Source organism: Manis pentadactyla, chromosome 3, assembly GCF_030020395.1.
Source record: "Manis pentadactyla isolate mManPen7 chromosome 3, mManPen7.hap1, whole genome shotgun sequence".
In the NCBI taxonomy this organism is placed as follows: Eukaryota; Metazoa; Chordata; class Mammalia; order Pholidota; family Manidae; genus Manis; species Manis pentadactyla.
This window is the reverse complement of record NC_080021.1, coordinates 218734215-218746809: the sequence shown is the minus strand read 5'-3', so window position 1 is coordinate 218746809 and position 12595 is coordinate 218734215. Positions and strand designations below refer to the sequence as shown.

General features: G+C 57.4%; 1 protein-coding gene across 3 annotated transcripts in view; it reads left to right on the top strand.

The window, feature by feature from the left end:
• Positions 1–945: 945 nt before the first annotated feature.
• SARDH (sarcosine dehydrogenase) overlaps positions 946–12595 on the top strand; it is a 61452-nt gene continuing 49802 nt past the window's right edge. Inside the window, exons 1-7 of one of the 3 annotated variants that reach the window (XM_057499199.1) lie at positions 946–1044; positions 1664–1710; positions 3350–3710; positions 4860–5038; positions 6389–6568; positions 7256–7379; positions 7573–7673. In XM_057499199.1, coding sequence (XP_057355182.1) covers positions 3380–3710; positions 4860–5038; positions 6389–6568; positions 7256–7379; positions 7573–7673 — 915 coding nt within the window. In that variant the 5' untranslated portion in view covers positions 946–1044; positions 1664–1710; positions 3350–3379. Of the gene's footprint in view, positions 1045–1587; positions 1711–3349; positions 3711–4859; positions 5039–6388; positions 6569–7255; positions 7380–7572; positions 7674–12595 lie in introns of those variants that run through there. The other 2 variants (XM_057499198.1, XM_057499197.1) reach the window with 2 other exon arrangements.

Here is a 12595-nt window from a genome sequence, read left to right as displayed (position 1 = left end):
ATCCGGGTCTTAGTTACTGTCTCTGGGTCTTCCAGCAGTGCTTTGCATACAGTAGGTGCTCAATGAATGTAGAGGGCAGACAGACGCAGCAAGACAGACAGAGAGCCCCACCGCACAAGAGCGCAATTGTTTGTTGGGTCGTGTGAATTGCAGCAGTAATCAGCACCTATTCTGATCGCGGCCCATCCAGAGGCATATGTGCTTATCCTCCCACACTCCCCTGGGTGTCTCCTCTGGGCATCGTCTGCCTGGGCAGAGATAAAATGCCCTCGACCAGAGTCAGACCACAGGCTTCCTGTTTGGCTCTCCACTAGTTTCTTATGGGGCCTGAAGCAGGCTGGCTCCCCTCTCTGGCTCTAGTGCCCCCAGCAGTCAATCGGAGGTGGGCATCCCTGACCGCGGTGAGCTGGGTGATGTGCAGTGGGACAGCCGGCCACTCAGGGGTGTCTCCGCAAGCGACAGAGGGATGGGGGCTCAGGAGGCAGGGTGCAGACAGCTCGGGAACCTGTCCCTGCGCCCTCCCCAGACTTGCTGACCTGCCCCCGAAGGCAGTGAGCACCCCGCTCCCTGGTAGGGGGGCATCTGAGGCTGGATGGGCAGGTATGCGCTCAGGCCCCGGACCACCTCACCAAGAAGCCTGCGGAAGACGCTGGGTCCTGGCACTGGCCCTGTGCTTCTGCCCACCGTGCCTGTGCTAAGTTAAGCTCCTTTCGGGCATGGGATGCCAGGCACGCAGGGGCGGGCAGGGGTGCACGGGTCTACCAGCAGCAACCCTGTAACCCCTGTTCAGGAGGTTAGAAAACAAGGACCCCTGCTCCGCCACCCGGGGTTAATGGGGCCCCGGATTCACGGCCCCGCCCGCCGCCGCGGGGCGGGGGTGGTGGGCGGTGCTTCCCGCCCGCTGGGGGCGGTGACCGGGGTTGGCCGTGCAGCCGGGGCGGGTCAGGGGCCGCGCGGTTCCTGCTGGGCCGCTGCTTGAAAAGGAAGGAGGTGGCAGTGGGTAGCGCAGCCCCACTGGGCCGAGGGGCGCTGCAGCCGGCGGAGGTACACCCCTCGAAGGGGCAGGGCCCAGGCAGTCCCCTGGGCGGGCGGGGTTGGGACCGGCCTGGAGCTGCAGGGACTTCTCTCTGCCTCAGGCTGCAGCGAACACGGGGCTGGGTGGGCGCGACCGTGGGTCACCGTAGGGGTGGCAGGGGGCCTGGGCACCTACCCCGCCCTTCTCCGCTGGGGGAAGACTGTGCCAAACGCTTACCTAGGTCAACCCCCCTTCATCCTACAGCCTGCCAGGAGGGCTCCTCCGGGCCCCCGCTTTAGAGCATCACGGGGTGCTCAGGCCCTGGCTGTCCTGTACCCTCACCCCTGGCAATGAACGGGCCACAGCGCTGACTGCGGGGTGGGAGGTTGCTGGAGGGTCAGCAGAGCAGGTTAATGAGAAGCAGCTGCTTCTGGTGGGCGGAGCCTCGGGCCACCCCCACCCCCAGGCCGGGTGGCCCTCCGGGACTGGCCGTGGGTGGGAGGAGGCACTGGCAGCTACAGGCCAGCCCCGATCCTGTTGGCACAGAAGGGAGGAGGGAGGCCCGGCAGGTGTGCTGGGCAGTGGTGGGGACAGACGGCCGGCCTTGACCGTGCAGGCAACCACGTGACGTGGACTTTCCACCAGCAGGACGCCACTCGGGGATCCTGGAGGACAGGGAACTCCAGGGACTGAAGGTAAGGGCAGCCACGTGCCCAGGGCACCTCTGCAGGCAGAAGGCAGGTGGGCTGTCAGCCTGTGGGGCAAAGGGGGACAGAGGGGACTGAGGTGCCCTGCCTCAACCTCCCCCCCACCTCCCAGAGCCTCTCAAATCCCAGCCATATGCCTCCTCTGTCCCTACTCCCCTGGGAGGGGCCACGGGGAGGGGCAGGGCAGCCTGACCAGCCTGGGAGCTGGGCCATTCACCTGCACTGGGCACCGGTGAGGGTGGGACAGGGTGTGGTGTCTCCACCCACCCACTTGCCCTACCCCCCAGGCCAGGCCCTGAGACGTCTGGGCCACTGCAGAGGTTGGTCGGGGTCAGGAGAGTCACAGTCTTCAGCCACACAGAGGCCTGGCCTTGCATCGCAGCTCGGCCACATAGAGCCCTGGGACCGGTCACCTTAGTGAGCCACTGCGTGCCTCAGTGTCCCCCCTTGTAAAATGGGACAGCAGTCTTACTGACTTTGGAGCAGTTTGCAATTGTTGAATGACCTCCACCCTTGGCATGTGGCATGCACTCGGAAGTGGAGGTCGACTTTCTTAATTAGCAAACTGATGTCAATTATAACTTAACACCGGTGGCATGGCCCACTTTGCCTGAGATCGCAGCAAATTCTCTTGCTCTTCCTGCTGATCCTAGAAGTGGGCCCAGGAGCCCCTCCGAGGCATCTCTCCCCCCAGTGTTGGACAGGTGTCCCCAGGGAGACACTTTTCTGGCACCTTCTTTCCTTAGAAGCTGGGCTTCCTGGTGACATCCTTATAATTATGAGATTTTCCTGGCTGGGGAGGTCTGGGAGGACTTCCTGAAGGAGGAGGGATTTAGGTGGGCCCTGACAGCCGGCTGCTGGGAGGACTCTGAGTGGGGAAATCGGTGGCCCAGCCTCGGAGCCCCTCCCTGGTTCCCAGGATGGCCTGAGGGAGCGGGAGGCCTGGACCCCACTGCCTTCCTCACCTCCACCCTTCGGTCTCAACGGGCAGAAAACACTTCTACCTGGTGTGGGGAGGGCATTCCCGTGGAGGGCTCCCCCAGCCCCATTCACTGTCTGTGTTGGGTTGCAGAGGGCAGGGAGGGACTGAAGACAGAGGCGGGATGCTCCACACCTAAGAGGCTTGTCTTGGGCCCTGCATGAAGACTAGAGCTGTCTGACCACTGCCAGCATCTCAGCGCTTCATGGAGGCCTTAAAGGGCTCAGTCCCATGCTGTCCAGCCATGTCAGCCACATGGCTCTCTCAAGGCTGCTTCCTTTAAATGGGTCCTGGTGCCGGAGTGGTGGGTGGGGTGAACGTCCCAAGGGCAGGACAGTGGGGAGGAGCCTCTGATTGCCCAGGTCCAGCTTGAGGGTCAGTCGGCAGTCGTGTCCTCTTGATGGCCGCCCCCAACAGCCTGCTCCTGGGCTGTGCGGGAACTTCTGCCCCCACCCCCACTGCAGTCTCACCCGGGCGCAGCCAGAGTCTGATAGACGCCAGGCCCTCAGGATGCATGCGCTGGATGGATGTGTGAGCGCACATGTGCTGTGGGGAGGCCACAGGAGGAAGCCTGGTGGGTAAAAGCACAGGGACACAGCCCTCACTGGGTCCCCTCTGCACCCCAGCCAGCCCTGACTCTTTCCCCAGCTCCCTGAGTTGCCAAAGCCTGGAGTCCTCATGGCCTGGCTGAGCCGAGCCCTGCACGTGGCTGCCACATGCCCTCGCCGGAGTCCTGCATGGGGCCTGGGGCCTCGCTCCCTGACCAGCAGGGCTGGCCCCACCACTGAGAAGAGTGTGCCATACCAGCGGACCCTGAGAGAGGCACAGGGCCCCTCAGTGGTGGCCCAAGGCCCCAGCCGGCCCCTGCCCAGGACAGCCAACGTGGTGATCATTGGTGGGGGCAGCTTGGGCTGCCAGACCCTGTACCACCTGGCCAAGCTGGGCGTGAGTGGGGCAGTACTGCTGGAGCGGGAGCGCCTGACCTCTGGGACCACCTGGCACACAGCAGGTAGGGCCTGCGGGCAGGCGGGGCCAGGGCCTGGGTGCAGTGAAGGGCCCATTCTGGGTGGACACCCACAGGCCTGTTAGAGGCGGCTGAGCCGGAGGGGGAAGGGCACGGAGGAAACATTCTCAGTCAGGCTGAAGGTGGGCAGACTGGGGGGCCCTGCCCGCCCCCGTCTCTGAAGAGCTGTTGGGGGAGGGGGAGAGAGCGCAGTCAGTGCCTGTGGGATCCTGAAGGGCAGAGCTGAGACAGAGTCAGGGGCCCAGGCGGCTGCCTGTTCAGGGTGAAGCCCCTTCCCCGGAGCCACCAGGGAGGAGGAGCACCCATGGCGGGAGAGGATGGGCAGGGACGGGGCCTTCAGGGCCCCAGAGAGCAGTGTCTTCCATGGGCACCAGATGTGTCCCAGATTCACATCCTCCTAACTAACCAGTGAACATGTAATAAGCACCTACTTTGTGCATGGCTGCAGGGCAACAAAACTTCTGCCTTAACCCTGGGTTAAGTGTGCCAGTTTCTGTGGGGTAAACACTCCCACACTGGCCCATGTCACCAGTGTAAGGTCACTGAATGTGGCACTGGAAAGACCCTGAGGCACCACCACACAGCCTGAGAGCTGACCGTCAGGGCCCCACGCCACGGCCTGCACCCTCCCGCTGTCCCATCTCAGCAGGGCCCATGAGCCTCTCCCCGCACTGTCACACTGACCTCCCCCTGCCCTGTCCCTCCCAGACTGTGTCCCGAGGGGAACAGCTTCACTGGTGAGGAGCCCGCTCTTGGGTTGCTGTCTGCTCTGGGTCGGGGTCCCCACCCCCAGCTTTCTGATCCTGGGCACAGGACAGTTTCTGCCACCTTAATTACTCTGTAAGGTAATCATGCCCACCTCACAGGGCTGCTGTCACCCTGTAACAGGCATAGCCCAGGACTTGGCACACAGTAGGTGCTCCATAATTGGGAGCCTTTGATATTGTCGTTTGCAGCTGCCCAAGGGCCTGGAGGCCCATCCTAGAACTCGGCTTTGACCCCATCACTTCCTGCTCATCAGCCTCCCAGGGGTCCCCGTGGCCTGCTACCTGGTATCGGGAGGACCTGGCCTGTGGGGAGAGGGGCAGAGCACTCCTTGCTGGGGACTGACGGTGCCCGGCCCTCCCTGGCCAGGCCTGCTGTGGCAGTTGCGGCCCAGTGACGTGGAGGTGGAGCTTCTGGCCCACACGAGGCGCGTGGTGAGCCGTGACCTGGAGGAGGAGACAGGGCTGCACACAGGCTGGATCCAAAACGGGGGCCTGTTCATCGCGTCTAACCAGCAGCGTCTGGATGAGTACAAGAGGCTCATGTCGGTGTGTGCCCTGCCAGGGTGGGGGGCTCCCTACCAGGGCGGCAGGGCAGCGTGGCTCAGGGAAGGAGCCCAGCAGATCTGGGTTCAAACTCTGGGGCTGCCCTTGATGGCTGGGGAACATGAGACAAGTGACCTTGCCTCTCTGAGCTTTGGATTTCTCCCCTTTAAAACGGGACCTTGTTTCCGAGCACAGTGCACGGAGCCCCAGAGGCAGGAGGGCCCAGTAAGCGGGAGTCATCATCACGGTGTGTGGTGCCCACAGGGGCCAGGGTGGATAAGGAAGCACACTACCCAGAGGGCAGCACCCTTCTCTGCAACACCGACAGGGCTTAGGGAGGTGTCGTGGGGGAGCCGGGCAGAGGAACCCTGTGCTGGGAGGGGCGCTCGTTCCTAACCCAGAGCAGCCAGCCTGGACCATAATTCCAGGGCATGGGTGAGACAGGCTTCTCCAGCAGTTCATCCTTATGAGCAGCGATTGAATACCCGCTCAGGACCCAGCGAGCAGCGCCTGCTGTGTGGTGAGCCGAGGCCGGTTGTGGCAGGGACCCTGAGCTCCCTGGGCGCCCAGGACGGAGCAGCGGCAGCTGGTCTCGTCAGATGGGCCTGGGTCTAAGGGTCAGGACGTAGCCGTATTCTGCCCCCTCCTCTTGAGCTCACTCATAAGCTGGGATGGAGGCGACTAGAGGAAGCCCCCACCAGCGCCCTCGTCTGTTCACCTCCGGTCCCCAGGCTGCAGACCGAGGTCTGCCTCTTTTCATTCCCAATTTTCAGACAGAGAAGCTGATTGGCTCGGCTCAGCTCTAGATGGGCGGAGCCTGTCCTGATTGGCCATGCCTGGGGACATTTGATTGGCTTTGCTTGGGCCAGTCGAATGTGATGGGGGTGTGGGCTGTCCCACCAAGTCAGGGCCTTGGGACAGATGACCACGTTGATCTTTCTGGCAAGCTGGTCTGATTTGGAAACTGATCCTCAAGCCAAAGCTATTAGCCCTGCAGTGGTTATTTTAATTTATTTTATATAGTAAGCCTTCATGTGTTAAGGTCTGAACTAAGCTCTTCAGGGATTTCAGCCACGTCAACGGTTATCACCCTCACCTGCCTGGGCCGCATGGCTAGTGTCCGAGCTGGACAGGGAAGGCGGGAAGGCCCCGGAGCACGCGGGTGCCACCATGCCATGCTCCTTACATTTATGCGGAGCTGGCCCGAGGGACAGGGGCCGCTGGGGCGTGGTGGCCAGCTAAGGCTTCCTGGAGGAGGCAGGGTTGGAGCTGACCCAGGGAGCCCAGATGGGGAGGCGAGTATCCAGAGGAGGTCTGCTCCCCGGAACTGACTAGCTTCCTCCCGTGCTCCAGCTGGGCAAGGTCTACGGCGTGGAGTCCCACGTGCTGAGCCCGGCAGAGACCAAGACACTGTATCCGCTGATGAACGTGGACGACCTCTACGGGACCCTGTATGTGCCGCACGATGGGACCATGGACCCTGCCGGCACCTGTAGCGCCCTTGCCAGGGCCGCGGCAGCCCGGGGAGCGCAGGTACTGGTGGCCACGGGCCCTGGGTCTCCTGCTCCCAGTCCCCACTCCTGCCTGAGAACCCCAAGAGCAGAAGGCTTGAGCACAGGTGTTGTCCTCCCTGCTGGTAACCGTGGGCGGGGTGGGACCTGAGCCTTCTGATCCACCCTGCGGTGGCGGGCTGTGCCCTGCAGCTCCCCGGGTGTCAGCCTCCTCCCCTCCCTGAGCTTCTGGCCCGGCTGGGCAAGTGAATCCTCTCAAAGTCGCTTCCTTGATGTGTCGTCATCTCTGTCTCAAATGCACCCATTGTTGTAGAAAAGACAAATAAAGCGAAAACAAGAGTGAACATCACCCGGAGGCAACCAGTGCTGGCGTTTTGGTTTTAGTCTGAGCATTTTCCCCGCAGAGACACACTTGTAGACAAAGTGAAGCCACACAGCACTGTTTTGTGACCTGTTTGCCAAAGAGTAGGCCACAGACATCTGCTACGCCAAAGAGCCTGGCTTTCTTTTTCTCTTTTAAACTCACTTTACAAAAAAGAGCCACTGTGTTTGGGAACAAGTTCTCCAGGTCCAGGAATGCGTGGATTTAGTTTCCGGCACTGTGGTTACCCCCGTCCCCAGCCCCCACGCCAGCAGTGCTCCCACAGCGTGGGGCCAGTGACCGCAGAGAGCCCCACCCGGCTTTGGAAGCAGCTCCTCTCTCTCCTAGGTCATCGAGAACTGCCCGGTGACTGGCATCCGTGTGCAGACGGATGACTTTGGGGTGCGGCGGGTTGCGGCAGTGGAGACAGAGCACGGCTCCATCCAGACGCCCTGTGTGGTCAACTGTGCAGGTGGGAATGGGTTTCTCTCGGCTCCTGAGTGTTGGTGGTGGCTGCTCCCTAGCCCTGGCCTTTCTCTGGGTGGGGGCCCAGTGTGGGGAGTCACTGCCAGGGCAGACAGACCTGCAGAGGTGCCCTATACCCTCCCAGCTGGCAGGCCCCACCAGCTGCCAGCAGAGCTGACCTGTCCGTGCTTTACCTGCAGGAGTATGGGCGGGCGCTGTGGGCCGGATGGCTGGGGTCAAGGTCCCGCTGGTGGCTATGCACCATGCCTACGTTGTCACAGAACGCATTGAGGGGATCCAGGTAGGTAGATGGCCCCAGGCACTGTCAGGCTGTGGGGGGCTGGCTTGTGGGGTGGCGCAAGGACCCAGCTGTGAGCCCAGCCCTTGCAGGTGGAGTGACCCTCGTGGGTTCCCCTACCACTCTGAGCTTCTTCGCCTCATCTGTGAAGTGGGCGTGGTATCACAGTGTTTCAGGTGGTGTGAGAATGAATGGGGTAGCACCAGGGTGACTCCGGTGGCGCCAGCCCCCTTGGACTTCAAGGCACAGCTCCTTACCGATGCCCAAGCCTGGCCTGCATGGTGCTGCGCTGCCAGGTCCTGTACCCCAGGTGTTTTGGGAACCCCCAAATGTTTGCCTGATCCCAAACATGCCCTGGGTGCCAATCTGAGGGGGCACTGCTCCCCATCCCCAGAACCTTCCTGGGAGCCCAGTGATGCCTCTGCAAGGGAGGAGGGGGCCTATGGACCCCTTCCCTCCTTACCCCTTCTGACCCCTGTCCTGTGGTGGTGGCCGGTAGTTCCCTGTCCCCTTGTCACTGAGCATGCCTCACCCCTCATTGTGCGTCCATCTACCCATCTGTCCACCATTCCATCTAACCCTCCACCCCCACCTTCTCTCTATCAAACGTTGACAGGATAAGATCTGTGGTTCAGACCCTGTTCTAGGCGGGGCCTCTGACACAGGGAGGGGCCTGGTTCTGGCGGGCATGGAGCTACGGGCGGGTACAGACAAGCGCACAAGCTGTTTCAAAGCAGGCTGACAAGGGCTCTGCAGGCCGGGTCCAGGCCCCCAGCCCATGGACGGGGGGCGGGGGGGGGCCCAGGTGGGGGCGCTTGTCTGAGGGATCTGCTGCAGGCAATGAAGGCAGCAGAGCAAGGCCCAGATGGGCGAGGAGAGTGCATGGAGCATGGCGGCCAGGGACCAGCAGGCAGCTCAGGGGCCCGCCCAGGCGCAGGCAGAGGGGAGAGGTGAGGGCGGAAACCGGCCTCGCGCAGGGTCAGGCCCCGGCAAGAGTGTCCTGGGAGCCTCGCCCCCGCCCTGGATAAGCCTGGCTTCCCTCTGGTCACTGGGGACACGTGAGGTTGGCGGCTGGCTGGACCTCAGTGGTGCAGAGGGTGGAGAACTGGGCAGGAGCCAGGGTCCCCACGTGCTCCGGTCCCTCTGCCTTGATGCAGGTTTTCCCCACTCACAGAAGGATGAGTTTAATCCAGCTCACGCCTCCTGGGGACTGCATGGTGCCGCCTGCTGGGTCGGGCGCTGGGGAGCAGAGAGAAACCACTGTAGCTGTCGGCAGGATGAGTCTGTGGCCCCGGTTCTGCAGGGGGAGCCCCCAGGTGGCTGTCAGGGCCGGCCTCAGGCTGCAGTGGGCTCTGGAGGGCTGGCCTAAAGTTGGGGGCAGGCTGGAGGGTAGGACAAGGGCTTTGTCCTGGGATGGGGACCCCAGGGCATCCACCATGCCCAGGACTGTGGCCTCAGGCTCTCCAGGCCCTGATCCCTCCTGATGCCTGGCTTGGGAGCACCCACCTTTCAGGAAGAAGCAGGGCAGAGTCAGCCCGGGCCCTCCATGAGTTTCAAAGTCAGAGCCAAGCCAGGTTTATGTGGGTTGGTCACAAACTCTGTCCCCACACGGGACCGCACGGGCTCTCTGGGGGTCGGGCATTCCCCCGACCCCCCCCCCTACAGAGCCATGCAAAGGGACCCAGGCTTGGGGTCTGCTTCCCCACTCCTCTGTTACCCAGCCTAGGCAAGTCAAGGTGCCGCCTGAGCCTCAGTTTCCTTGTTTACAAAATGGTAACAGTTGCACCGACCACAGGGCTGTGCTGAGGGAGGAACTGAGTTGGAGCTGGAGTGCTGAGCGTGGGGTCCTGCACGTGGCAGGCACACAGTAGGCGGTGGCTGTGCTGAGGACGACGACTGTGACCAAGGGGCATGGGGAGGCGCAGCCGGCTGGTACTACAGAGGAAGAGAGCAGGGAAGGCTGGAGCTGTCAGGCAGGCTTCCTGGAGGAAGCCCACAGGACTTCGGGGGGTAGGGGGCAGGAGAAGCAGACGGAAGGGAATGGGCTCAGGTTGGGAGGCAGGGGCCTCAGTGGGACCAGGGTCATACCTATAGGGTGGGCTCCTGCACGGAGAGCGCAGTGAGGGGACCCTGTGGACGCCTCGGGACTGAGCTGAGCACGTGCTGGGGCCCCAAGGCAGCTAGGTGAGCTGGAGCTGGGACGTGAGGACCCTGGGCCTGCTGGGGCAGAAGTCAGGGGCTTCCCTGGCCACCAGGTGTCCCCACTGTCCTGCATTATGAAGCACCGGTGGGTTTATTTTTTATTTATTTATTTATTTAATTGTGTTTCTCTTCATTTTTAGAGTAGTGTTGACAGTAGAGGCAATGATGTCAGTATTGTTATTTCTGAAATGCTCAGTTGCTGAGAATCCTACTCCCATCAGCAACCCCTCCAACATCCTAGACATTCTCATTCCAGCTCGACAGAGGAGACAGACAGCTAGCGGAGAGGGCATCTGCCAGATGTCCCCTTTTAATCTGCATGTCCTCAAAGAGGGGGCAGAGGGGTTATATCCGACGTGTCCGTCTCCAGGGCAGGGGTAACTGAGAAAGGGGCTGGACGCATTCCCTCCAGCACTGAGGAACCACAGAGGAGGGGGGCTTCTCTCCACTCCTGTTTGTTTACTAAAATGATTTTGTTTTGTTTGTTCATTGGTTAAATCAGTAGTCAGTGTTTGCAATACAATGACAACATAAATATTGTTAACTCCTGAGCAAATAGTGTACAACTTTTTGTGTTTCCTGGAGTTATTAATAGCTTTTTTCTACTGTCTCGGTTTTCTATGTAACTGTCACTAACTGTAACTTGCCAGCTATGTCTATCTGACATTATCTTCATTCCCCAAACTCCACACGTACTGTCAGCCACACGCATTTCCCATCCCACCCTCAACCTTAGATAATCACTAATCTGATTTCTGTCTCTATGGATTTTCCTATTCCAGACATTCAATAAAGTGGAATCATACCACATGTGGCCTTTTGTGTCTGGCTCCCTTCACTCAGCATGAAGTTTTCAAGGTTCATGCATGTGGTACATGTATCAGAATGTCATTCATTTTTTGACTGAATAATAGTCTACTGTGTCCTACATTTTATTTATCCATTCATCTATTGATGGACATTTGATCTGTCTCCGCTTTTGGCTATTATGAATAATGCTGCTGTGAGTATGCATGTACACATTTTTGTGTGGTTTATGTTTTCATTTCTCTGGGGTAGACATCTTTGAGTGGAATTGTTAAGTCATATAGTAATTCTATGCTTAATTCTTTGAGGAATTGTTAGACTGTTTTCCAAAGCACCTGCACGGTTTTACATTCCCACCAGCAGTGTATGAGGGTTCTGATTTCTCCACATCCTCACGGATACTTGTTATTGTCTGTCTCTCTGATCTAGCCATCCTAGTCATTATGAAGTGGGATCTCATTGTAGTTTTGAGTTGCATTTCCCTAACGGCTAATGATGTTGAACATCTTTTCATGTGCTTACCAGCCATTTGCATATCTTTTTTGGAGAAATGTCTATTCAGATTCTTTGCTCATTTTAAATTGTGTTATTTGCATTTTTATTGAGTTATTAAAGTTCTTCATACATTCTGGATGCCAGTACCTTATCAGATTTATGATTTACAAATATTTCCTCTCATTCTGTGGGTTTCCTTTTCACGTTCTTGATGGTATTGTTAGCAGCACAAAGGTGCTTAATTTTGATAAACTCCAACTTATGTAATTTTTCTTTAGTCACTTGTGCTTTCAGTGTCATATTTAGGAAGATATTTCCTAACCCAAGGCCACAAAGATTTACTCCTACATTTTCTAATAAGAATTTTATAGTTATAGCTCTTACACTTTGGTCTATGATCCATTTTGATTAAGTGTTATATATTGTGTGAGGAAGGGGCCTGAGTTCCTTCTTTTGCACGTGGCTATCCAGTTGTGGCCAGAATGATTTGTTGAAAATTATTCTTTTCCTCATGAATTGCCTTGACAATCTTGTGGAAAATCAACTGGCCATTGATGTGAGGGTTTATTTCTGGACTCTTGATTCTATTCCATTCATCTACATGCTTTTCCCTGTTATGCCACTCTGTCTTGGTTATAGTAGTTTTGTAGTAAGTTTTGAAATCAAGTAAAAGTCCTCCATCTTTGTTCTTCTTTTTCAAGATTGTTTTGAATATTCTGGGTCCCTTGCATTTCTGTATGAATTTTAGGATCAGCTTTTCAATTTCTGCCAAGAAGCCAGCTGAGATTTCCATGGGCATTGTGTGGGAGCTGTAGATCAACTGGGGGAGTACTGCCATCTTAACAATAGTAAGTCTTCATTTTGGAAACATGGAATGTCTTTCCATTTATTTAGATTTTCTTTCTTTCAAAAATATTGCAGTTATTAGAGCACAAGTTTTGTACTCCTTTTGTTAATATTATTCATAAGCATTTTATTATTTTGTAAATGGGACTATTCTTAATTCATTTACAATTATTCATTGCTGGTGTATAGAAATAAAATTGTTTATTTGTTGTACATCAACCTTGTGTGCAGGTACCTTGCTGAACTATTTTATTAGGTCTTATAGGTTTTCAGTGGGTTCCTAGACTTGGGACGGTATCACCTGCAAATGGAGATCATTTTACTTCTTCTTTTCCAATCTGGATGCCTTTATTATTTTTTCTTGCCTAATTGTTGCTCTGGCTAAAGCCGCCAGTGCAATGTTGAATAGAAATGGTGAGAGTGGACATTCTTCTCTTGGCTAGGTTAGAGGAAAAGCTGCAAATTAGTGGCTGTTTCTCAAATATCTTTTTTAGGAACTTCCCTTCAATTCCTAGATTGTTGAGTGTTTTTATCATGAAAGGTGTTGGATTCTGTCAAATTCTGTATTTTCTGCA